This window comes from Vicugna pacos, chromosome 12, assembly GCF_048564905.1.
Source record: "Vicugna pacos chromosome 12, VicPac4, whole genome shotgun sequence".
Taxonomy (NCBI): Eukaryota; Metazoa; Chordata; class Mammalia; order Artiodactyla; family Camelidae; genus Vicugna; species Vicugna pacos.
This window is the reverse complement of record NC_132998.1, coordinates 66304283-66326782: the sequence shown is the minus strand read 5'-3', so window position 1 is coordinate 66326782 and position 22500 is coordinate 66304283. Positions and strand designations below refer to the sequence as shown.

The window sequence follows — 22500 nt, the reverse complement described above, 5'->3', positions numbered from 1 at the left end:
TTGGGCCCGTCGCGTGTAGATGACGCGACGGCGGCGGCGGCGGGAGTTGGGCCTCGCGCTCTCTCCGGGGTGAGGGGACCTGGTCTGCGGGCGGACGCGCGGGCCCGGCCTCGCGTTCCGTCCTGGGCGGCGCCTCAACCGGCCATCCCCTTGCCAGGGCCCCGAGAAAGCGTGCAGGGCCGGGGGCGAGGGCCCGGCTTGAAGAGGGGGCATGGCCAGCGTCCCGCAGCTGTTGGACGACCTATGCGAGGCCCTGCTGCCGGCCGCGAAGGTGCACCTGGGCCAGCGCCGCGGGAGCCGGAAGAGGGCAAAGCAGAGCCTCAAGAGGGTGGCCTACAACGCGCTGTTCACCAGCCTCTTTCAAGATGAGACTCGCAGGCTGCAGCCTGACTTCTCAAGACTCCCGGTGAAAAACAAGATCCTCATGCTGTCCTTTGACTTGCGAGTGGGTGGCCTGGGCGCCGAGGCCGACCGTCTGGAGGAGCTGGTGGAGGGACTGGAGGCGGCGCCCGGCCGGCCCCTGGCGGAGATGGGCTCGGTTCTGGACCTCCTGGTGCAGCTGTCGGGCAGCGGCCCCCCGCGAGCTCCACGGCGCGGGCGGGACTACTTCCTTCCCCGCGGGCCGGTCGGGAGGAGAGTTACCTACGGCGGCTACGACTGCGGCGACCTGCGCGCGTTTGAGGCGGACGTGGGCGCTCTCATCTCCGGGGAGGAAAGTCTGTGTCAAGACCTGATCCGGAGGACGCTTCAGGTGATGGAGGCGGCGCCGGGCACCGGGCTACTCTTCTCGTACGGCGACCCTAGCGGTGACAGGTTTGAGAGGGACACCCGCGTCTCTCTCTTCGGAGCCCTCGTGCACAGCCGCACAAACGACATGGACGTCCGGCTGGACCTGCCCCCGGTACCGGACAGCGCCGACCTCGCGGGACTGGCCATCAAGGTAGGGTGTTGGCCTCCCGCCTGTGGCTCCGAGGCTTTGCAGATGCTCCTTTGACCATGGTGGGAGGAGGACCGCGCGGGTCCCGCCCACTCGGTGGCTCCGGGCCAGGCTCGGTCCCTTACCGCCGGTCCCGCTCCGGGTACCGCTTTCATCTCATATCCGACAGGACGTGCAGTTCACTCACTTCTGCCCCCAAGTGAGTAGATGTTTACATTTACGTTAATTAAAATGCAGCAAGCCCAGTTCATCCTCGCATAAGCCAAGTTTCAAGTGCTCAGTAGCCATATGTGGCAACAGACATTTGTCCGTACTGTACATGCAGTTGTCCGTCTATGCTTGCTTTCACCGGTCATGTGGGGTTTTCCCGATGTTGAGTAAATTGTCATGTGCCTTTGCATTCTGAGGCTTTGCTGAAAGAATGTACCGTCATCACTCAGTCATTGCCTTACTGTGAGGTCTTGAAGTTGTTTCCAAACAGACAATGCTGTAGCAAACATCCTGGCTTATGTGAATTTTTCTGTCTGTGTAACTTTTTGGTGCTGGGTTCCCCACAATGAAACTTCTGGATTGGGACGAAATTTCATTGTAAGTTACATTGAGGCTCAGAAACGTCAATCAGCCTCTGTTGTGTGAAATGGGAATTGGTAACCTTAATAGATTAATGGGTTTAGTTCCTTGAATGATTCACTAGGGGCAAAAACACCGTGTAGTACTTACCTACTTGGGAGAAATATAAGAAACCTTCCGCTAGGCCTTTCTCGTAGAGTAAGTGGAAGTGTGGAAGAGTTCCCTGGAATTGTCATCACGCTGGGGTGAAATCCAGACACCCTGTCACAGGTAAAGTTTCCTGCTTCTTGCGGTCTCCAGGTCCCTCCGAGTGTGGATCCATCGGAAGATGAAGGGTTCCAGTCAGCATCCAATCTGACTCCTGATTCCCAGTCTGAGCCGAGCATGACCCCAGATGTTGACCTGTGGGATGCTGTGCTCACCTACGAGGCCAGCAAGCGGAGGTGCTGGGAGCAAGTTGGATGGTTCGTGAGCCTTTGCCTTAAAATACAGTGCCCACCCCCCACCCCCTACCCTGGTAACCGTGACCTTTACTCAGGGCCCAGATGATTGGGATTAGGAACTTAGAAGTTCCAGTCAAGTTAGTGTCCCAAATTGTCTTTGTGCTGAGAGTTGATAGAAATGCAGATGGAAAAGGATTCTAGGCTGCACAGGTTCCCCATGGAGCCAGTAACTTCTGCAGATCACACTTTCCAGTCAGAGCAGTCAGTTGGCAACTGAGTTACATCCTTGCCAGGAGGGCTCCCAGTCAGAGGTGTCTGAGGGCAGCCTGGCAGCAGTGTGGTCAGTGCCCGGCACAGGGCGCTGATGAGGAAGTTTCTTCCTGTCCCTGTTCTTCACGTTTAGAAGAGATGTGATGAGAAGTTCCAGTCATCACAGTGCTTCCCTGATTGGTGCTCTTCTGGTCCAGGGCTTCTGCTCTCAGGACCTGTTATTCTGGTGTCTCAAAACCTCCTAGAGTGGGGAGTGAGGACACACGTTTGGTCAAGGGATCCTCTTGTCATGTCTCATCTGCCGGCATTTCTGTGGGACACCAGTGTGGGGAGCACTGAGTGAAAGAATCGGGCTCGCAGGGAGCTGAGTAACTCTGATGCAGCTGCGGCTCCTGCAGGGTCTCCTAAGGATGAGTGGCACATGCTTGGGGCAGACAGCTGTTCAGCACCTGTTGTGTGGGCCCCGCTCCTGATGGGGTCGCCTTCCTGGCATGATTACCTTCCCCCACGTGGATTCCTCCAGGCACTGCCAGCTCCCTGCTTCCCTGAGCACCGCCAGTGTGGGTGATTGTCTTGTCTTCGGGGCTTCTCCGCCCTGTAGCTTCCCATTGGGTCTTCATCCTGCCTTGTGTGCAGGGCAGTTCTATCACCCTGTTCTCTGCTAACCCTCTGGAGTCTAAGCACTGGGTAACAGGCAGTTAGAACTTCCTTTTGTAAGTATTTGCTAGTGGTGTTTTATATATCAACTCCCTCTTTTCCAGGCGTGGTTTTCCAGGTCACCAGGGAGGAGACGTGATTGCCCAGTCAGTCAGCATCCTAGTCCCCTGTTCTGAATATACTTAATCTCCTCCGTGTCCCCTGAGAGCGGAACCGACACAGAACCCCAGCAGTGAGGACTGCCCTGTGGCACTTCCTGTAGGGAGGACCACAGCTGCACGTGGGCCTGTGTCTGTGCCCTGCTGCCACCTCTGCAGGAGATACCTCGGGCCCCTGCGGCTGGGCGCGCCCCAAGCTCGCTGCCTCCACCTCCTGCCCGTCTGGTCATAACCTGATGCTCCTGGCCCCTGGCCCCTGAGGCCTTTCACTGGAGTTCATTTGGAGAATCTTTTGCACTTGTCACAGTTGGAATCCTAGCTGCCTGCTAGTTTCCTGCCAGGACCTCTGAGGAACGGGCAGTTAAGGCCCCCCATCCCCCGACAGCCCCAGACTGTGAACTCTGCCCTTGCTGTGAGAGCCCTGGGGGACCCTACATGGTGCCGCCCCCTGCGGGCCAGCACTGGTCTGAAGGCCGCCTCCCCTGCTGCCAGGTGTCCTCTGCTCTTTCTGTGCACCTGTCTGCCCCCCGATCCTCACCCTGCAGGAGGTGGTTCCGTCGGGGGAAGGGCCAAGTTGTGATGAGTGCGAGTTCGGCGTTTTCCTCCACGGGCTCTCCTCCCTCAGCCCTGAGTCGCCCGAGGGGTCGTGCTGCCACAATAGTCAGGGGCCCTCCCTGGAGGAGTGGGCAGGAGCTGTGTGCTCACCTGCTCTTCCCTGGAGCGCCGTTCAGAAGGGCCCCGATGCGGGGGTTTCCCTTTCCTCACACCCTTCTTGCCCCGGGAGTGCAGGCTGCACCCTCCTGCTGACTCTGGACCTCAGGACTGGCCTTCCCCTTCCTCCTGCCCACTCTGGCCCATCCTCCACATGGCCAGTGCCACTTTCCAGGGATGGAAATCAGGGCACTCACTGCTCTGCTGACCCCGCTTCATGGCCACCCCTGCCTGGACTGTAGGCCCAGCGCCCCTGACCTCACCCCACATGCCTGCTGAGCCGCACACACCTGGCCCCTTTCTTTTCCTGTCTCTGGGCTTTCACACAGGCTGCTCCCCCTGCCAGGAGTGCTGTTCTGCCAGCTAGGCCATGCTCCTGGGTCCTTCCTGACCAGCATCGCCGGTCCCTCTAGGAGCCCCGTGCTTCCTTGGAGCTTCTGTCTGAAGCACCCTCCCCCTGCCACCCCAGTGAGGGCTGGGCCTGTCCTCTCAGCTGCTCAGCCCCGCGCTCAGATCCTTGTGAGTGAGGGAAGGAGCCCCAGTATGGTGCGTTGTCAGTTAAAAAGCATTTTTGTTTTTAACAAGTTCTGAGTTTATCCTGGGCTCCTTTTATTAAGAAATTACTTTTTCCAGTGGATTAAAAAAAAACCGAGTTCTTCCTTACTTTTAGTAGGTGTTGCTGGTTTTCAAAGGACTATTTGAAAAGTGATACTGTGTCTTTGCCCTCTTTTGAACAATGTGACTGAGCTAGGTAGACACTTACCTGAACTTCCCACAGGACCCTCCGGAGGCAAAGACCCAGGGGCGGATGTGTGCCTAGAGCCACCCTCCGCAAGACCCAGTGGGCCTGTTTCTCCTAGGAATTCATGAATCTTTGCTGTGTGCCTCCTTTTTAGGGGGAGGGTGCTAAGATACACATAATGTAAAGCTTAACATCTTCACCATTTTTAAGTTACAGTTCCGTGGCAGTAAGGACATTCACGCTGTGTGACCACCACCACCATCGGTCGGTGTCCAGAACTTTCTCATCTTCTCAAACTGAAACTCTGTCCCCATTAAACACTAACTCCTCATCCCTCTTCCCCAGCCCCAGCACCCACCGTTGTACTTTGTGTCTTTGATTCTGACTCCTTTGGGGACCCCACAGGAGTGGGACCATGTGGTGGTTGTCCTCTGGTGACTGGGCTGTGTTACGTCCTCAAGGTTCCTCTGTGACATCTGACACCTGTCAGAGTTTCCTTCTTCTTTAAGGCTAGATAGTAGTTCCCTTGTAGCGGTGGACCACGTCTTCTTTGTCCATCATCTGGGTCTGGACCCTGGGCTGCTTTGGCTGTTGTGACTGTGCCGCTGTGAGCCTGGGTGTGCAAACTTTGTGCTTGTTTTCAGCATCAAGGTACACTGAATGACTTGTCAGCTTGAGGACCACCACGTGCCCCATGGGTACCAGGCGGGTGGGGACGTTTGCTGCTGCTTCTGGACAAATTTCTGCACAGTTGTCTGCCAGAGCCTGCCAGACGCTGATGGAGAGGCAGGGCAGTTGGTTAGGGTTGGCACCTGCTCTGTATTCTTAGGTGTTTTATTGTGTTGAGCCCTTCTTTGTCCTGTCTTTAGTTCCTACAGCTAAGGTGTGTGTCGCTCTGTCTACTCACTGCCCCCTTTGTCTCCCTCAGCACCCCCGGCCACAGAGAGGAGCCCTACCTCACAGAGGCAGGCAGGGACGCCTTCGACAGGTCCTGCAGGCTCCGCCATGGGGAGCTGCAGGTGGTGGGCGGGGGCCTCCTGCAGGCCCCGCAGCCCATCCTGGTGAGGGAGCGCGAGCTGGTGAAGGATGCCCTGAACGTCCTGATTGGGGTTGTGTCCACCACGTTTTCTCTGTGCCAGGTAAGGACGCGCTCACGCGGTGGCAGCCCCCATGCTGGGCTGATGGCCGCCCTCTGCCTGGCGCTGTCCAAGCGCTTTACAGGGGAGACTGGGGCCCAGGGCAGTGAGTGGGCGGCCTTGGACGAGACCCCCTGAGGGGCAGGGTGGCTCTGAGTCCTGGTAATTTTCTCCTTTCACTTTTAAAAAGTGTTAATTCATTGACATCCTTTTAAAAACTGAACAAAAGTAAGATGTTTATTGTCGTCGATGGAACAAGAGAAGTGTACCCGTTTCCACGCCCATCCTGGGACAGAGCGCAGGTGTGGTGACCATCACTATGTTTCCCACTTCTGTGGGCCTCTCTCCTGGCCATGGTAGGGCTGGCTCGTCTGGGCAGTTGCTGCACTGTATCCAGCCTTTTGCCTCTTGCTGGGCATTTACTGAATAAAAGAAGACGTGTGCAAAGTGACACCTTTTATACGTGCTGTTCTGCAGCCTGCCATCACCTGAGTGTCCAGTCTCTCGTGTCTTCCTGCTCTTTCCTGGTGGCTGTTCTCAGACTTGGTGTGCCCTAGAAGCACATCTAGCAAACTTCTGAGGCCTTGCTGGTGCTGGGCTGGGCTGGACTGCCCTCTGGGACGCTGTTCCGGGCACCGTTTTCAGGGCCTCATAGTGTTCTGTAGTGTGAATGGCCTGACTCTATGAAGTGGAATCAACTACCCCCACCCCTAAAATTGTGGTAAAATAAACATAACTTAAAATTTATCATCTTAACCACTTCTAAGTGTACTATTCAGTGGCATGAATTCACAATGTGGTATAACCATCCCACTGTCTACTTCCAAAATTTTTCATCACCTCAGACTGAAACTCTCCTCATTAAACAGTAATGCCCCATTTCCCCTCCCCTAGTCCATGGCACCCAGCACCCACTTTTTGTCTCCGACTTTCCTCATACAAACAGAACTATATAGTTTATTCTTTAGTGACTGGCTTATTTCATTCAGCATAATGTTCTCACGTTTCATGCAAGATGTAGCACATGTCAAAATTTCTTTCCTTTTTTAGGGTGAATAATATTGTATGTAGAGACCACATTTTGTTACCCATTCATCAATTGATGGACACTCCTGGCTGTTGTGAATAGTGCTGTGGTGAACACTGGTGTACAAGAATCTGTTTGAGTCCCTGCTTTTAGTTCCTTTGGGTATATTCCTAGGAGTGGAATTACTGGGTCATATGATAATTCTTTGTGTAACTTTTTGAGGAACGGACAAACTCTTTTCCACAGTGTCTGCACCCTTTTACATTCCCTCCGGCAGTGTCCCAGGGTCCCAGTTTCTTTGCGTCCTCACCCCTTGGTAAATACTTGTTATCCACACCCTCACCCCTTGGTAAATAATAGCTATCCCAATGGATGTGAAGTGGTATCTCATTGCAGTGTAGATTTGCATTTCCATCATGACATAAATGACGCTGATCATTTTTCTGTTTGTATATCTTTTTTAAAGAAATGTCTGTTCTAGTCCTTTCCTCATTTTTGAGTTGGGTTGTTGAGTTGCAGGAGTTCTTTATACATTCCAGATGTTAATCCTTTGTGAGATGTTTGCAAGTGTTTTTTCCCTTTCTGTAGGTTCTTTCCCCTCACTTGATAGTTTCCTTTGATGTACAGACATTTTAAATTTTGATGAAGTCCAGTTTATCTTTTTCCTTTTGTTGCCTGTGCTTTTGATGTCATATTAATGAAATTGCCAAATCCAAGGCCTTGAAGGTTTGCCTCTGTTTCTTCTAAGAGTTTCATAGTTTTAGCTTTTAAGTTTAGGTGTTTGATCTATTTTCAGTTAATGTTTGTATATGGAGTGTAAAGGAAGGGTCCAGCTTAATCCTTTTGCATGTGGCTGTTCCGTTTACTGAGCACCGTTTGTTGGAAAGACTGTTCTTTCCCCACTGAATGGTCGTGGTTTCCTTCTTGAAAAGAAACTGACCGTATATGAGTTTATTTCTGGACTCTGTTCCATTGGTCTTCATGTCTGTCTTTATGTGAATGCCGCACTGTTTTGATTACTGTAACTTTGTAAGAAATTTTGAACTCGGGAAGTGTGAGTTCTCCAGCTTTTTTTTTTTTTTTTTTTTTTAGATTATTGTGGTTATTCAGGGCCCTTTGCAATTCCATATGAATTTTAGGATGGATGAATTTGGTAAATTCATCCGTGGAATCCACAGATCATTTTTGGTGTATTATCCTAACAGTATTAGATATTCTAGTCCATGAACATGGGATATCTTCCCATTTACTTAGTTCTTTAATTTCTTTCAGCAATATCTTCTAGTTTTCACTGTAACAAGTGAAACTTTTGCCTCCTTGGTTAAATTTATTTCTAAGTATTTTATTCTTAGATTGCTGTTGTAAATGGAATTGTTTTCTTATTTTACTTTTTTGGATTGTTCATTGCAAGTATGGAAATTGTATGGAAATACAACTGATTTTTGTGTGTTGATTTTGTATCCTAGAACTTTGCTGAATTTGTTTATTAACTAAGAGGTTTTTTTGTGGATTCTCTAGCATTTTCTGTATATAATATTGTCACCTGAAAATTGATAATTTTACTTCTTCCTTTCCAATTTGGGTATTCCAATTTGTATACATTTAAATTTTCTTTTTCTTGCCTAACTGCTCTGACGAGGACTTCCAGTGTTATTTTGAACAGAAGTGGTGAGAGCAGGCATCCTTGCCTTGTTCCTGATCCTAAGCAGAAAGCTTTCAGTCTCACCACTGAGTGTGATGTGAGCTGTGGGTTTTTCATACATGGCCTTTATCCTGTTGAGGAAGTTCCCTTCTTTTCCAAGTTGATTGAGTGTTTTTATCATGAAAGGCTGTCGAGTTTTGTCAGATTTTTTTTTTTGCATCAATTGAGATAATCATGGTTCCCCCCATTCTATTAATGTGATGTATTACATTGATTTTTATATGTTGAACTATCCTTGCATTCCTGAGATAAAACCCACTTGGTCATTGTATACAATCCTTTCACATGCTGCTGCATTTGGTTTGTTAGTATTTTTTGTTAGCATCGAGGTTTTTTGCATCTGTGTTCATAAGGGATATTGGCCTGCAGGTTTTTCCTTGTAATGTCTTTGTCTTGCTTTGCCACTGGTGCAGTATTGGCTTCTTAAAGTTAGGGAGTGTACCCTTCTCTTTAATTTTTGGAAGAGTTTAAGAATATTTGGTGTCAGTGCTTGAATTGTTTGGTAGAATTTACCAGTGAGGCCACTGGGTCTTGGACTTCTCTTTGTTGGGTTATTGTTGTTTTTGTTTTCTGTAGATTGTGAAATTCACAGCACATCAACATTTGCCACCTTAGCCTGCTGGCAGCGCTGTGCTGGTCCCAGCCTGGCGGCACGGGGCTGGAGGCTCCAGACGGCCCGGGCGCTCCCTGGGCCTGCGGTATTGGGGCGGTCCCACAGACCCCCAGGCCCTGTTGTGTTTGGATTGGCCCTCGTGGTTCTTAGGGTTGCAGGAGACACCTCAGCCAGCGTCCATGAGGCCCTTTAAAGAACAAGGGTACTGCGCATGGGTCCTGGGGGGTTAGACACGGCACACTCAGGGCCACAGACAAGGCCATGGATGGGGCACACACAGACCGGGACTCCGACGTTATTGGGGTCGAGGGCGGGGACCTCGGGTTTCACAGGCTCACTCTTTATTGGTGAATTTAAAACTTAAGGGTGGGAATTAAGGCACGGGAAGGGAAAAGTGGGGTCACTCAAGGGGTCGGGTGTCCAGGTCACTCAGGGCGTTCTGGAAAGGAGGCTCGGGTTGAGTGGCCTTGCTTCTTCTCTCTTGCTTTGCTGGGGGCTGTGTGGTCCCTTAGATGGATGCCTTGGCAGCGTCAGAAATCACACTACGGGGGGCTTTGGTGACTAATGGAAGCTTGTTTTTGGTTTGTGTAGACTTTCTATTTCTTGAGTTGGCTTTGTCTGTCCTAGCTAGGTTATCTAATTTGCTGGTGTGTATTATTCATCGTGTTCTCTTATAATCCTTTCTGTTTCTGCAAAATCAGTAGCAGTGTCCCCACTTTCATTTCTGACTTTAGTAATTTGAGTCTTTTTTTTTTAACATTTTTTATTGATTTATAATCATTTTACAATGTTGTGTCAAATTCCATTGTTCAGCACAATTTTTCAGTCATTCATGGACATATACACACTCATTGTCACATTTTTTTCTCTGTGATTTATCATAACATTTTGTGTATATTTCCCTGTGCTATACAGTGTAATCTTGTTTATCTATTCTACAATTTTGAAATCCCAGTCTATCCCTTCCCACCCTCTACCCCCCTGGTAACCACAAGTCTGTATTCTCTGTCCATGAGTCTTTAGATTCCACATATGAGCGATCTCATATGGTATTTTTCTTTCTCTTTCTGGCTTACTTCACTTAGAATGACATTCTCTAGGAGCATCCATGTTGCTGCAAATGGTGTTATGTTGTCGGTTTTTATGGCTGAGTAGTATTCCATTGTATAAATATACCACATCTTCTTTATCCAGTCACCTATTGATGGACATTTAGGCTGTTTCCATGTTTTGGCTATTGTAAATAGTGCTGCTATGAACATTGGGGTGCAGGTGTCATCCTGAAGTAGATTTCCTTCTGGATACAAGCCCAGGAGTGGGATTCCTGGGTTATATGGTAAGTCTATTCCTAGTCTTTTGAGGAATCTCCACACTGTTTTCCACAGTGGCTGCACCAAACTGCATTCCCACCAGCAGTGTAGGAGGGTTCCCCTTTCTCCACAGCCTCTCCAGCATTTGTCATTTTTGGATTTTTGAATGACGGCCCTTCTGACTGGTGTGAGGTGATACCTCATTGTAGTTTTGATTTGCATTTCTCTGATAATTAGTGATATTGAGCATTTTTTCATGTGCCTTTTGATCATTTGTATGTCTTCCTTGGAGAATTGCTTGTTTAGGTCTTCTGCCCATTTTTGGATTGGGTTGTTTATTTTTTTCTTATTGAGTCGTATGAGCTGCTTATATATTTTGGAGATCAAGCCTTTGTCGGTTTCACTTGCAAAAATTTTCTCCCATTCCGTAGGTTTTCTTCTTGTTTTATTTCTGGTTTCCTTTGCTCTGCAGAAGCTTGTAAGTTTCATTAGGTCCCATTTGTTTATTCTTGCTTTTATTTCTTCTAGGAGAAAATTTTTGAAATGTATGTCAGATAATGTTTTGCCTATGTTTTCCTCTAGGAGGTTTATTGTATCTTGTCTTATGTTTAAGTCTTTAATCCATTTTGAGTTGATTTTTGTATATGGTGTAAGGGTGTGTTCTAGCTTCATTGTTTTACATGCTGCTGTCCAGTTTTCCCAACACCATTTGCTGAAGAGACTGTCTTTATTCCATTGTATATTCTTGCCTCCTTTGTCGAAGATGAGTTGACCAAAGGTTTGTGGGTTCGTTTCTGGGTTCTCTGTTCTGTTCCATTGGTCTATATGTCTGTTTTGGTACCAATACCATGCTATCTTGATGACTGTAGCTCTATAGTATTGTCTGAAGTCTGGGAGAGTTATTCCTCCAGCCTCTTTCTTTCTCTTCAGTAATGCTTTAGCAATTCTAGGTCTTTGATGGTTCCATATAAATTTTATTATGATTTGTTCTAGTTCTGTGAAATATGTCCTGGGTAATTGGATAGGGATTGCATTAAATCTGTAGATTGCCTTGGGCAGTGTGACCATTTTAACAATATTGATTCTTCCAATCCAGGAGCATGGAATATCTTTCCATTTTTTAAAGTCTTCTTTAATTTCCTTCATCAATGGTTTATAGTTTTCTGTGTATAATTCTTTCACCTCCTTGGTTAGGTTTATTCCCAGATATTTTATTACTTTGGGTGCTATTTTAAAGGGGATTGTTTCTTTACTTTCTTTTTCTGTTGATTTATCGTTAGTGTAAAGAAATGCAACTGATTTAGTAATTTGAGTCTTTTATTTTCCTAAAGACTTGAACCAGCTCCTGGTCCGCGACCTTCCTTTCCTTCCGTCAGCTCTGCGCTCCAGCTGCTCTTGTTCTACTTCCTTAACATGTCAGTGTGGCTACTGATTTGAGACCCTTCCTCTTTCAGTGCCAGCAGTCGCGGCCATACCCTTCCCTCTTCACACTGCCTCACTGCGCCCCATGCCCCGGGGCTGAGAACAGTGTGGCGGGGACGTGCCATGCCAGGTGTTTGTGGGCCGCCTCTGGTACTTCCTTGAGACAGGTGGACGGGAGCTGAATCATCAGATCTAAGGGCAAGCAATTCCTTGGGCTCTTGCCCCAAGCAGGTGTCTGTGAGCTCCACTCCGGTAGCTTGGAGGCATCTGTCTCCTCCCTCTTCCCACCAAGTTCGGCTTGATCTTCTAGACACGTATTCTCTTTCACGTGGTCAGTGAAAAGTGACACCTTGTTGTCTCCGTGTGTTTTTATTCCTGGATGGGTGCTGGGGTGTGTTTGTGGCTATCTGCTTTTGCTTTTGGAACTTCTTTTTTGTGCGTCTTGGTTTGGGGCATCCGGTCTTGGGGGTGCTCTGGGCAGTGCCGTGGTTGGGGGCGTGGGTTGGGCAGGATGCAGCCCCACACTGGGCTCTGGATGCCCAGCACCAGTGATCTCTCGTCTGTCCTGTCCAGCCGGCTCAGGCCTTCACGGTGAAGCAGGGCGTCCACGTGTCAGGAGCGTCCCCCGAGAGCATGAGCAGCCTCCTCTCAGAGGTGGCCGAGTGCGGGACCCACTATGCGCGCCTGAGCCACTTCTCCCTGCAGCCTGTGCTGGACTCCTCATGCAGCAGGGGCCTCGTGTTCCAGGTATGCCCCGCCTCGCCTGTTGCGGACCCGAGCGTGGTCCACATGCTCTGCAGAAGAGCCTCAGAGGCCCTGCCCCAGGTGACACCCAGAGTCTAGCAATTACCCTTCAGAACAGCGATTATGGTGGCCAGCGATTATGTCTTACCTCACCCATCACTTCCCTGGAAACTTGGGGCAGAGGCATTTGGGCCATGAGATAGTAGGAGGCAGGTGTGGCCAATGCTGGGGGCCCCAGGGGAAGGGCCAGTGGTGTGGGATGGAGTGGGTACATGCTGCCTGTTCCCCCTGGGTCCCCAGTGCAGGCGGGGCTGAACCAGATCTCTCTTGAAAGCCTTATAATTGGTGCATACACGGGGCACAGCCCCTGGGACAGTGGGGCAGCTGCTTGGGAGGGACAGGCATCCAGACAGAGAGAAGAGTGGCAGGGTTCGGGTCAGTTCCCCAAGTTTTGGCACTGCAGTGGGGTTGCTGGGGTGACATGATGAGGTTCAGGTTCTGGAATGGGGCCAAGGGGAGCCGGGAGGGCAGAAGGAAACCAAGACCGGGTTGTCGTGCCGGGTGTCTGGGACGTGAGCTGGGATAGCTGTCTCCTTGCTGGTGGGTGCCTGGTATTGGTTCTGGAGTGTTCTCCAGTGGTCTGAGCGGCCAAACCCTCTCAGAGTTGGTGTCTGTGCACAGAGTCCAGCTACCCAGGGTCTGCAGGGTCTGCTGTCCTGGTGTAGCTGGTCCTGGCTGCAGGGACAGGATTGCAGTGGGCCTTGGACTTCCAGCTGGGCTGGAGTGTCTGGGTGTCACACCCAGATGCCCACTCCTTGGAAAAGGAAGCCCCAGGGTTGGGGGTGGAAGCCCAGCCTTCTCCCTGGCACTGGCTTCTCCTCTCTGGTCTGAGCTCAGTGGCTGGGTCCATGTGCTCGGCCGCCCTCCTCCTAGCCCCTGCCCCACAGGCCTTCACCAGTGGCCTGAGGAGGTACCTGCAGTACTACCGGGCCTGCGTCCTCTCCACGCCGCCCACCCTGAGCCTCCTCACCATTGGCTTCCTCTTCAAGAAGCTGGGCCGGCAGCTCAGGTGAGCCTCAGCATGGCGGTGTGATGGCTGGACAGGGGCGGGCATGGGGCTTGCTGGGCGGTGGCGGGCCTATGAAAGCAGCCCTGCTGCTGGGCGTCTGGATAGCCTTTGACCCAGATGAGTTCATGAGGGGCTAGGTGCTGTCTGTTGGCAGCCCACCAAGCGGGCCCTGCCTTGGGTCAGCGGCTCCTGCCTGAAAGGCACACAGGGTTCCTCCCTATAGACAGACCTGGCCCCTGGCACCCACAAGCTGGTTAGTGAACACCAGGCAGTGTGTCTGCTGGCAGGTGCCATCTGGAGCCAGAAAATGATGGGCTAGGGTTGAGTGGAGGTGGGTTCAGTTCAAGAGGAGTTGTTGTAGGCAGCCTGGGGAGCTCTGGAGGGTGCTGTCAGGGGCTGTGCCGCAGCGGGGTGCAGGGGGCTAGGGGCCATCCAGGACAGAGGAGGTGGTGACCTGGGCGAGGTGGTGAGTGCTGGAGAGGTCTCAGGGCAGAGCTGCAGGGTTGGGGCAGGGTTGTGGACTCCGGGACGCAGTCTTGGCCAAACTTGGGAAGGAGGTGGCGATGCGTGGGCGCCCTGGGAGGAGTCTGTCAGGAGGCTCCAGTCTGAGGTCCTTGAGGTGCAGGTGGTTTTAAAGCTGGACCATGCAGACAGGCAGAGGAGGACCTGGGACACGTCCTGCTCGCCTGATCTCACCGGCCTTTGTGTCTAGGTACCTGGCTGAGCTCTGTGGTGTCGGCACTGGCACTGCACTCCCGGGCGCTGGTGGAGGGGAGCCCAGGGCTGCGGCTGCCTTCCCCACTGTGAGCTCGGGATTCCTGAGTAGGCAGCCCCTGTTGGGGGGCGGGGCAGTGGCTGAGCTTGGAGGATGGGTGGGGGGCTGGATCCTGCAGTGTTGTGTGTGCTGAGCCCCTCTCCTTGTCGTCTCCAGGGCGTGAAGCTGCTCTCCTACCTCTACCAGGAGGCCCTGGACAACTGCAGCAACGAACACTACCCGGTGCTGCTGTCTCTGCTGAAGACCAGCTGCGAGCCCTACACGCGGTGGGGCCTGGGGTGGGGCCGGGCGAGGGGTGGGGCTGCGCTCTGTCCTCGTTGCCGCGCTCCTACGCTCCTGCCCGGGTTGCCTACCAAGCACCTCACTGCTGGCCCGCCCACCCCGCAGGTTCATTCACGACTGGGTGTACAGTGGGGTCTTCAGAGATGTTTATGGAGAGTTCATGATCCAGGTGAACCAGGAGTACTTGGGCTTCAGAGGTAGGTGGTGGCCGGCGTTCAGGCTGGGCCTCCACGCCTTCGGGTGGGTCAGGGCTGTCGCTGGACACAGATCTTATGTTTCTGGTCCCACGTGTAGACAAGTTTTACTGGACCCATGGCTACGTGCTCATTTCCAAAGAGGTGGAGGACTGCGTGCCCGTGTTCTTGAAACACGTTGCTCATGACGTGTATGTCTGCGGAAAGACCATCAACCTGCTGAAGCTCTGCTGCCCCCGGGTGAGGGGGCGCTGCCCTGCACCACCCAGTGTGCCGTCTCATCCCCCCCGCCCCTCTTGCCCCTCTTGCCCCTCTGCGTGTGCCCTCCCCCCACCCCCTGCGGCCTGGCCGGGTGTCCTTAGCTCTGGGTCAGCTGGGCTGGACCAGGTTGTGGTGACCTCAGTTTCCCCTGGAGTTTCACTAGTAGTTCTGTTGAGTTTCTGAGTGCTCTTTCCAAGACCAGAAGAGAAGCTGAAGGCATTTCAGAGACCAAGGGGGCAGTGGGCTTCTCCCCACCTCCTCCACCCTGGAGATGCCCCAGTGCAACAGGGGTGGGCTGTGTCAGCGGGAAGATGGATGTGGCTGTTTAGGGAATCATGTCCCCCTGGTCCGGGGGGCACTTGTGAAGGGGTCACAGGGTTTGGCTGTGCTCTGGAACAGAGGCCTGCACTGGTGTCCATGTGGCTGAGACCTGGTGGAGGAAGGCCAGGTGACTGTGATGGGCTGTGGACAGGCTGGCCCTTTGAGGAGGTGCTGCCTGATGCCCCAGCAGAAGGAGGTGGGTGGGGCATGTGGACACGGGTTCTAGGCAGCGGAATACCCAGGTACAGGCCAGATCTGGGGCAGCAGCTGGCCGAGTGTGGGGCTGAGAACAGACTGGAGCAGCCAGGACAGGCTCAGGGCCAGGTGGGAGCAGCAGGTGCAGGGAAGGGCCTGATGCTGGTGGGCTCTCAGGAGCCTCTGGGAGGTTGGCTGTCGGGAAGTGGGGCTCCAGGGCAGGGTGGGGCTACATATTGGGGCTCAGCTATGGGGAGAGGCCGGCGGTGGGCCTGTCCAATCTGGGTGGGCCTCAGTGAGTGGGTGTGGGCGTGTCCCACGTTCTGAAGAGTCACTTGGAGGCAGACGTGACCTCTGCCACAGGGCAGCCTTGGCCTGGGCAGAGACCTTGCACAGCCTGTCTGTGGTGTCCTCAGAGCTGTGGAGGATGGCAGTGAGGAATGCACTTTCTAAGAAAGCCGGCGTACACACCGGTCACCAGAAACGGAGGCAGAGCAGGATGTGGGTCCAAGTTTCTCTGGGCTCACTGCAGGTTCTCCTGCTCAGCAGCATTACCTCTGCTGCTCTGATGTTCCTGTCCCTCGCATCTCGGTGATTTTCTCCCTGGAGGAGTTGAAGGACATAGAGAAGGACTGTGCCATCTACGTGGGACGGATGGAGAGGGTGGCGCGCCACAGCTCCATCAGCAAGGAGGAGAAGGTGTGGGGGCACCTCGGGCTCCGGGGCCTTTCCTTGCCCTTCCCTCCCTTCTCTCCTATGGGGCTGGCTGGATGGCGGACAGCCAGGTCCTGCCTGAGCAGTAGCCCCAGGGCAGCAGGACCTGAGGTTCCTGCACTCGGTGGCCTCTGAGCTCCTCTCCTGCTCGGAAGGGGTAGGTGTACCAGAGCCTGAGCTCTGAGCATCCTGTGTACTGGAGAGGGGGGTTGATGAGGGTTCTTCCTGGCCTGGCACCAGGTGGGCAGCAGACCCCACAGAAGGGAGTGGGAGGGGTGGAGAGGCGGGGGCTGGAGGTGGAGAGGGGCTGGCCTGTTTGGGTAGCCTGGGCCTGACCCTCCATCCCTGCAGGGAAGCCCATCCTCTCTAGGGTGGGCACACACAGGCCTGGGGTCGTGGCTCCAGGTCGCTCTGTGAGAGTGTCTGCTGCCCTGGGAGCCAACCTTGTCACTCTGCAGGACAGGTGCCTCACCTCCAGAGCCTGGGCACTGTCCCTGGAGAGCCTACCCGGGGTCTGAGCAGCCCCATTTCCCAGGTCATTCCAGGGAAGGGGACAGAGGATTAAATGCATTGATCACTGGTGGTCTTTTTCAGGAATTACGAATGGAAATTGCAAAACAAGAATTAATCATCCATGCCCGGGAAGCGGCGTCCAGGGTCCTGAGTGAGCTCAGTGGTGCGTGTGGCTCGTGTCCCTCCAACCCCCGGCCCTGTGTCTGGGGGCTGCCTGCTGGGCCTCTCACAGCAGCAACCCCACTGTCACTGCAGATCGGCAGATGTCTGTGCGGATGGCCTTGGATGCCCGGAAGCGAGAGCAGTTTCAGAGGCTGAAGGAGCAGTTCGAGAAGGACCAGGAGGTGGGTGGGGTTGGCCTGGGGGAGGCCGGGGAGCAGGCCGGGGAGTCGGCTTCAGCAGCCAGGCTGCCGGTGGGGGTGTTGTGCAGCGACGCCGGGTGGCCAGGCAGGAGGAGCTGGATGATGACTTCAGCTACGCTCGTGAGCTCCGGGACCGGGAGAAGAGGCTGAAAGCCCTGGAGGAGCAGCTGGAGAGGAAGGCGAGGTGAGCGGCGGGTGCCGTGGGCATCACAGCTGTTGGATCTTTGTGATGGTCGTTTACTTTTATCTTGAAACCTTTCACGTGTACGTTCCAGTGGGAGGAGGTCTCAGCTCAGAACCACCAGGCTTGCCACATCCAAGTGTCCTCGGCTGTGCCAGGATGTCTCCTCGCGGCCAGTTAGTGTGGCCTGGGATCTGGGCTCGGTCTGCACGCTCTGCTCCTGTCCCCTCTCTGTCTCTTGGTCTCTTTTAAGTTATTTGTTTATTCCTGAACCTGTTAGCCTGAGAGACGGGAATTCACCCAGCACAGCGACCTGGAGTCTCTCCTGCTGTGTCTTCAGCTTGTCCTGCCCCAAAGAGGTGGCAGAGCTGGTGTCTCCAGGGGGACCCTGGTGGGAGGGGCTGTCACTTCCTGCTTATCATCTCGGGGTCCCAGTTGTTCTGACCCATGGGACTTTGTGGAGCTGTGACGGGCTCAGCGAGTGAAGAGGCCCTGTGTGCCTGTGCGTGTGCATCCATGCTGTCGGGGGTGTGCGTGTGTGCGCGCGTGTGTGTGTGCACGCGCGCATGTGGGGGATGTTACTGGGCTGTTTACGCGTGCAGAAAACTAGGTGTCTAGGCTATGCCCCTGGCCTGTGGCAGCTGAATTAAAAACAGCCAGTCCAGGTTTGAAACAAGTTTCCTGCTGGTGAGAACGTCAGAATCACTGGATGTAACTCACCAGACCAGCTCTGAATTAAGCTGATGAAATGTTGATGTGCACTGTCTACCTTTTTGTGTTGATCTTCGGTTCTGTGGGCTTTGCACCAGCAGAACGGAAAGATGCCTCTCATGCAGCTCAGGGAACGAGGCCTTACCCCCGAGGCCCAGGCAGCCCTGGCCCTGCCAGTCCCTTCACTTCCGGTTGTGTGGGAACACATCTGGGTGTTCACTCAGCCGATGCCTGCTCCACCATGGGCGCCTGCCCAGCAAGGCCCCCGCAGGTGTGGTGGGGGCCCAGGGGGTCAGCTGCCCGCCATCAAACTGCCCATTAGGGTCCTGTGCCATGGAGAGCCATCCAGCCCACGGGCACTGGTGGGACAGTGCGCTGACCGTGGTGACCAGTCCTTTGTGGCTGCAGGCAGGCGCTGGTGGACCATTACAGCCAGCTGTCTGCGGAGGCTGCTCGCCGGGAGCAGAGGGCACTGTGGAAGGTCCAGAGGCGAAGACTGGCCAGCGCTCGGCTTCGCTTTCTCTTGGACGATCAGAAACAGATTCAGGTATCTTGTGGTTTTAGATGGGGGTTCTTCCATGGCCTCTCGGGGTCTCATGATCTCCTGAAGCAGCATGCAGAGCTACTTGTGTTCCTGCCTAGGAGGGTGGGTAATGCTCTCATTGGTGGCTCGGAGGTGAGGTGACTGGAAGAGGCTGTGCTGCCCTCGGACAGCACGGATGGGACTGCCCCGCAAGCACAGTGCCACACAACCTTACCTGTCCTAGGCTGGCAGTTGTGGGCGGGGGCTGTGACTGCTCTCCGCTCAGCTGCTGCCTTACATCCTGTTGGTTGAACCGCAGGAGATGTTGAAAGATGTGTCTGAGGGGAAACCCTTGGAGCTGCTGGCTGCCCTCTCTGGTGCCGACTCCCAGGTGAGGTCCTGGGGCAGGATCCAGGGTGCGCAGCTGGGGGCAGGGAGGGGATCTCAGCTGGGTGCCCCAGGCCAGCACTGCCCTGGGAGCATGGTGGGTGCCAGCCTGGCCTGTGTCCATCCTGCCATGGGTTTTGGTGCCAGTTGCAGAACTGAACTGGGGGTTAGAGTCAGATGACTGGAGGGGTTAATGTGCACTTGTGTTTCAGGCCTCCTTCCTGGGCCCCCAGCACCCAGCCAGAGGCAGCGGCAGTGATTCTGGGCGTGCAGAGCAGCACGAGGCTGCCTGGGATTGCTCCAATAGCCAGAGTGTGCTGACACCGAAGCCCCTCCAGTCTCCAGCAGTGGGGGCCTGCGGCTCACAGCCTGGAGCGGGCCTGCCATTGGGGCAGGCAGAGGGGCCAGAGCCATTCTCTGTGGGCCTCAGCATCCAGGACTTCCTGCCCATGGCCCCGGGGGCTGAGCAGCTTGCGTTCCCCTGCTCGGCCCCCGTCCTGGAGGACGCACTGCAGACCATTGGCTCAGACCTGCCTCTGGTGGCTCCATCTGCACTGGTGGGCTCAGGGCCCTCTGGGCCACAGGAGTACGATTTCAGAACCATCCTGAGGCCGGCTATGGCCGCCTCAGCTTCCCCAGGGTTCCTCCAGACAGTAGGAGGTGGCTTGGGCAGTGAGGGGCAGCAGCTGTGGGAGGACACTCACACGCAGCTGGACATGTGTGTCCCGGATGGGCAGGTCCCCAGGCACACCTCCCCCCAGGAGGGTAGCAGCCAGGCCACAAGGCAGCTCCTTGGGCAGGTGTCAGAGGGTGGTGTTCCCACAGGGGGTTACGCCTCTGGAATGACTCCCTCCTGGCCACAGTGGAATGTCCACAGACACGTGTCTGATGCCAGCATCAGGGTGGGGGAGAACGTATGGGACGTGGCCCCTTCCCGGCCACGTTGGAATGTCCACGGACATGTGTCTGATGCCAGCATCCGGGTCGGGGAGAATGTGTGGGACGTGGCCCCCTCCCGGCCACGGTGGAATGTCCACGGACACGTGTCTCAGTCCCATGTAACACTAGGGATGCTCCCAGGGGAAGCTGAGTCTAATGTGCCCAGGCCCCACTGGACGCCCCCTGATCATAGGTCCCAGTCAGATCTTAGCTTGGGGGCCCAGAGCCCTGCCCAGGAACATGAGCCCCAGCCGCCCACAGAAACAGCCTCAGGCAGGTCCTGCGTGCACATGGCTGGCTCCGGCTCTGGCCTGGAGGAGAGTGGCCTCCAGTCCTCGTTCTCTGAGGGGGCTGCGCCCGCTGCCCTGGGAGATGGCACGCCTGAGGAGCCAGGTCTGTGGGGTCCCCAGAGCTGTTCAGCTACTGAGAGTGTCTGGGGCTGTGAGGGGGGAGGGGGATGAGGAGTCTGCTGCCCTCGGGCCCCAGGGCACTTGGCCCTGATGCCCCCTCCTGCCCTGCTTGCTCCACTCAGGCCCAGGGAGGAGCGGGGACACTGAAGACCTCTCTCCAAGTTGCCCTCCAGGCTCCCAGGTCAGGGTGGACGTGGTCAGAGCTTGGGGGAGCATGTTCTGCTGGTTCCTCCTACCCCAGCCTTTTGTGGGCAATGAGGGCTCTGTCCTGAGACCCACAACACCTGGGGGGCGGTGAGATCCCCTTCCTCTTCACATGAGGGGAAGGGGCTGATTCCTTGAAGCCGGGTCATTTTAGGAAGGCATGGCTGCCCAGAGCAGCCCAGACCTTGGCGAGGAGGCAGTCCAGCGCTGGGGCCAGGAGCAGGCCTACTTGGCAGGCCTGGCGGGGCAGTACTGCCTGGAGCGGTACCCGGACAGCTTTGAGGCCATGTGTGAGTGGGCTGGCCATGGCGGGTGGGAGCCTGGCAGGCCTATCCCTGGCATGTGACAGCGGTCTGTGTCACCCCTGCAGCAGAGCCTCCCATCGCCCGCCTCCTGCACCACGGGCTTCCAAGAGCCTTTACCCTCCCCGAGGAAGCCCGGGTCCAGTCGGACGCGGATGAGACCGCGGTGCAGCTGAGTGAGCTGCTGCCCCTGCCCGTGCTCATGAAGCACTCCATCACTGCCCCTCTGGCCGCCCAGTGAGTGCCTGCCTGCCTGCCCGCCCCCGCCCCCGCCAGGTCCAGACTGCCTGTCGGGCCCTGACTCCGGGCCCCTCCCGCCCGCCAGCGTCTCCCTGGTCAACAGAGCAGCCGTTGACTACTTCTTCGTGGAGCTGCGCCTGGGGGCACACTTCGAGGCACTGCGGCACTTCCTTCTGATGGAGGACGGGGAGTTTGCCCAATCCCTCAGCGACCTGCTCTTTGAGAAGGTAGCTAGGTGGGGAGCCAGCAGGGGCCGGGGCTGCAGGCGGAGTCCAGACACCTTGGGACGTTGGTGCTCTCTGTCTTGGCAGCTCGGGGCGGGGCAGACGCCCGGGGAGCTTCTCAGCCCACTGGCGCTCAACGCAGTGCTGAGCAAGGCCCTGCAGTACAGCCTGCACGGCCACACCCCGCACGCCGCCAACCTCTCCTTTGCCCTCAAGTTCCTGCCTGAGGCCTTTGCCCCCAATGCCCCGGACGTGCTGAGCTGCCTGGAGCTCAGGTACAAGGTGAGCAGGACCCCCTAGTGGGTGCGGGGGGCTGTCCTGGACAAGGGCGAGCTGAGCCAGCCTCCCTGATAGGTCGACTGGCCCCTCAACATCGTGGTCACCGAGAGCTGCCTGAGCCGGTACAGCGGAATCTTCTCCTTCCTGCTGCAGCTGAAGCTTATGATGTGGACCCTCAAGGACATCTGCTGCCACCTCAAGCGCACAGGTGAGCATGGCGGGAGCCCGAGCGGCCCCTGAGCGCGCGGCCTTGGCTCACCCCCGACCTCTTCGCAGCCCGGGTGAGCCAGGCAGCCGGCTCAGTGCAGTTCCGGCAGCTGCAGCTGTTCAAGCACGAGATGCAGCACTTCGTGAAGGTCACCCAGGGCTATATTGCCAACCAGATCTTGCACGTCACCTGGCGTGAGTTCCGGGCAAGGCTGGCCTCGGTGGGTGACCTGGAGGAGATCCAGCGCGCCCACGCCGAGTACCTGCACAAAGCTATCTTCAGGTGAGGTGAGGGCGAGGCATGGGTGCCGGTGCTGCATCCCGGGGCCCAGCGTGTCTGCCGCAGCACCCACCTCACTCCCCAGGGGCCTACTGACAGAGAAGGCGGCACCCGTCATGAACGTCATCCACAGCATCTTCAGCCTGGTCCTGAAGTTCCGCAGTCAGCTCATCTCCCAGCCCTGGGGCCCAGCCAGCGGCCCCCGGGGTGCCGAGCACCCTAACTTCGCCCTCATGCAGCAGTCCTACAGCACCTTCAAGTACTACTCCCACTTCCTCTTCAAAGGTGCCCGTCCCCGGGGCTGGGCGGGCTGGGGGCGCCCAGGGGCCCGGCTGCGCTGCTCACTGACTGCCCTCCCCCCAGTGGTGAGCAAGCTGGTGAACCGTGGCTACCAGCCCCACCTGGAGGACTTCCTGTTGCGCATCAACTTCAACAATTACTACCAGGACGCCTGAGGCTGAATAAAGGTGCTGCCCCCTGACCCC

At 55.3% G+C, this 22500-nt stretch overlaps 1 protein-coding gene across 6 annotated transcripts; it reads left to right on the top strand.

Annotated features, from left to right (window-relative positions):
• Positions 1–5: 5 nt before the first annotated feature.
• Positions 6–22496, top strand: TUBGCP6 (tubulin gamma complex component 6). Of its 6 annotated transcripts, none has more exons than XR_012078746.1 (25): positions 6–940; positions 1808–1971; positions 5417–5627; positions 12272–12445; positions 13390–13511; positions 14224–14314; positions 14443–14552; positions 14674–14765; positions 14863–15002; positions 16086–16238; positions 16848–16929; positions 17022–17110; positions 17173–17312; positions 18429–18567; positions 18863–18934; positions 19143–20262; positions 20402–20460; positions 20638–20773; positions 20854–21022; positions 21111–21252; positions 21337–21531; positions 21604–21736; positions 21805–22018; positions 22115–22300; positions 22379–22496. XR_012078746.1 is itself a non-coding variant. In XM_006212595.3 (25 exons), exons 1-25 carry the CDS (start codon positions 212–214, stop codon positions 22468–22470), a joined length of 4941 nt encoding a protein of 1646 aa, XP_006212657.2. In that variant the 5' UTR covers positions 6–211; the 3' UTR covers positions 22471–22496. The 6 variants fall into 6 exon arrangements, 5 of the variants coding, with proteins under 5 accessions (XP_006212657.2, XP_072829867.1, XP_072829868.1 ...); XM_006212595.3 differs by having other exon boundaries at positions 16089–16238; positions 17197–17312; positions 22101–22300; XM_072973766.1 differs by having other exon boundaries at positions 16089–16238; positions 22101–22300.
• The last annotated feature ends 4 nt before the right edge of the window (positions 22497–22500 follow it).

Bases quoted from the DNA above. Each gene is read 5' to 3' on its own strand.
- TUBGCP6 (XM_072973765.1), top strand. From the start codon at position 212: ATGGCCAGCGTCCCGCAGCTGTTGGACGACCTATGCGAGGCCCTGCTG. The intron at 941-1,807 runs GTAGGGTGTTGG...TGCGGTCTCCAG, and splicing joins TCGCGGGACTGGCCATCAAG to GTCCCTCCGAGTGTGGATCC. The intron at 15,003-16,085 runs GTGAGGGGGCGC...TCTCCTGCTCAG, and splicing joins TGAAGCTCTGCTGCCCCCGG to CAGCATTACCTCTGCTGCTC.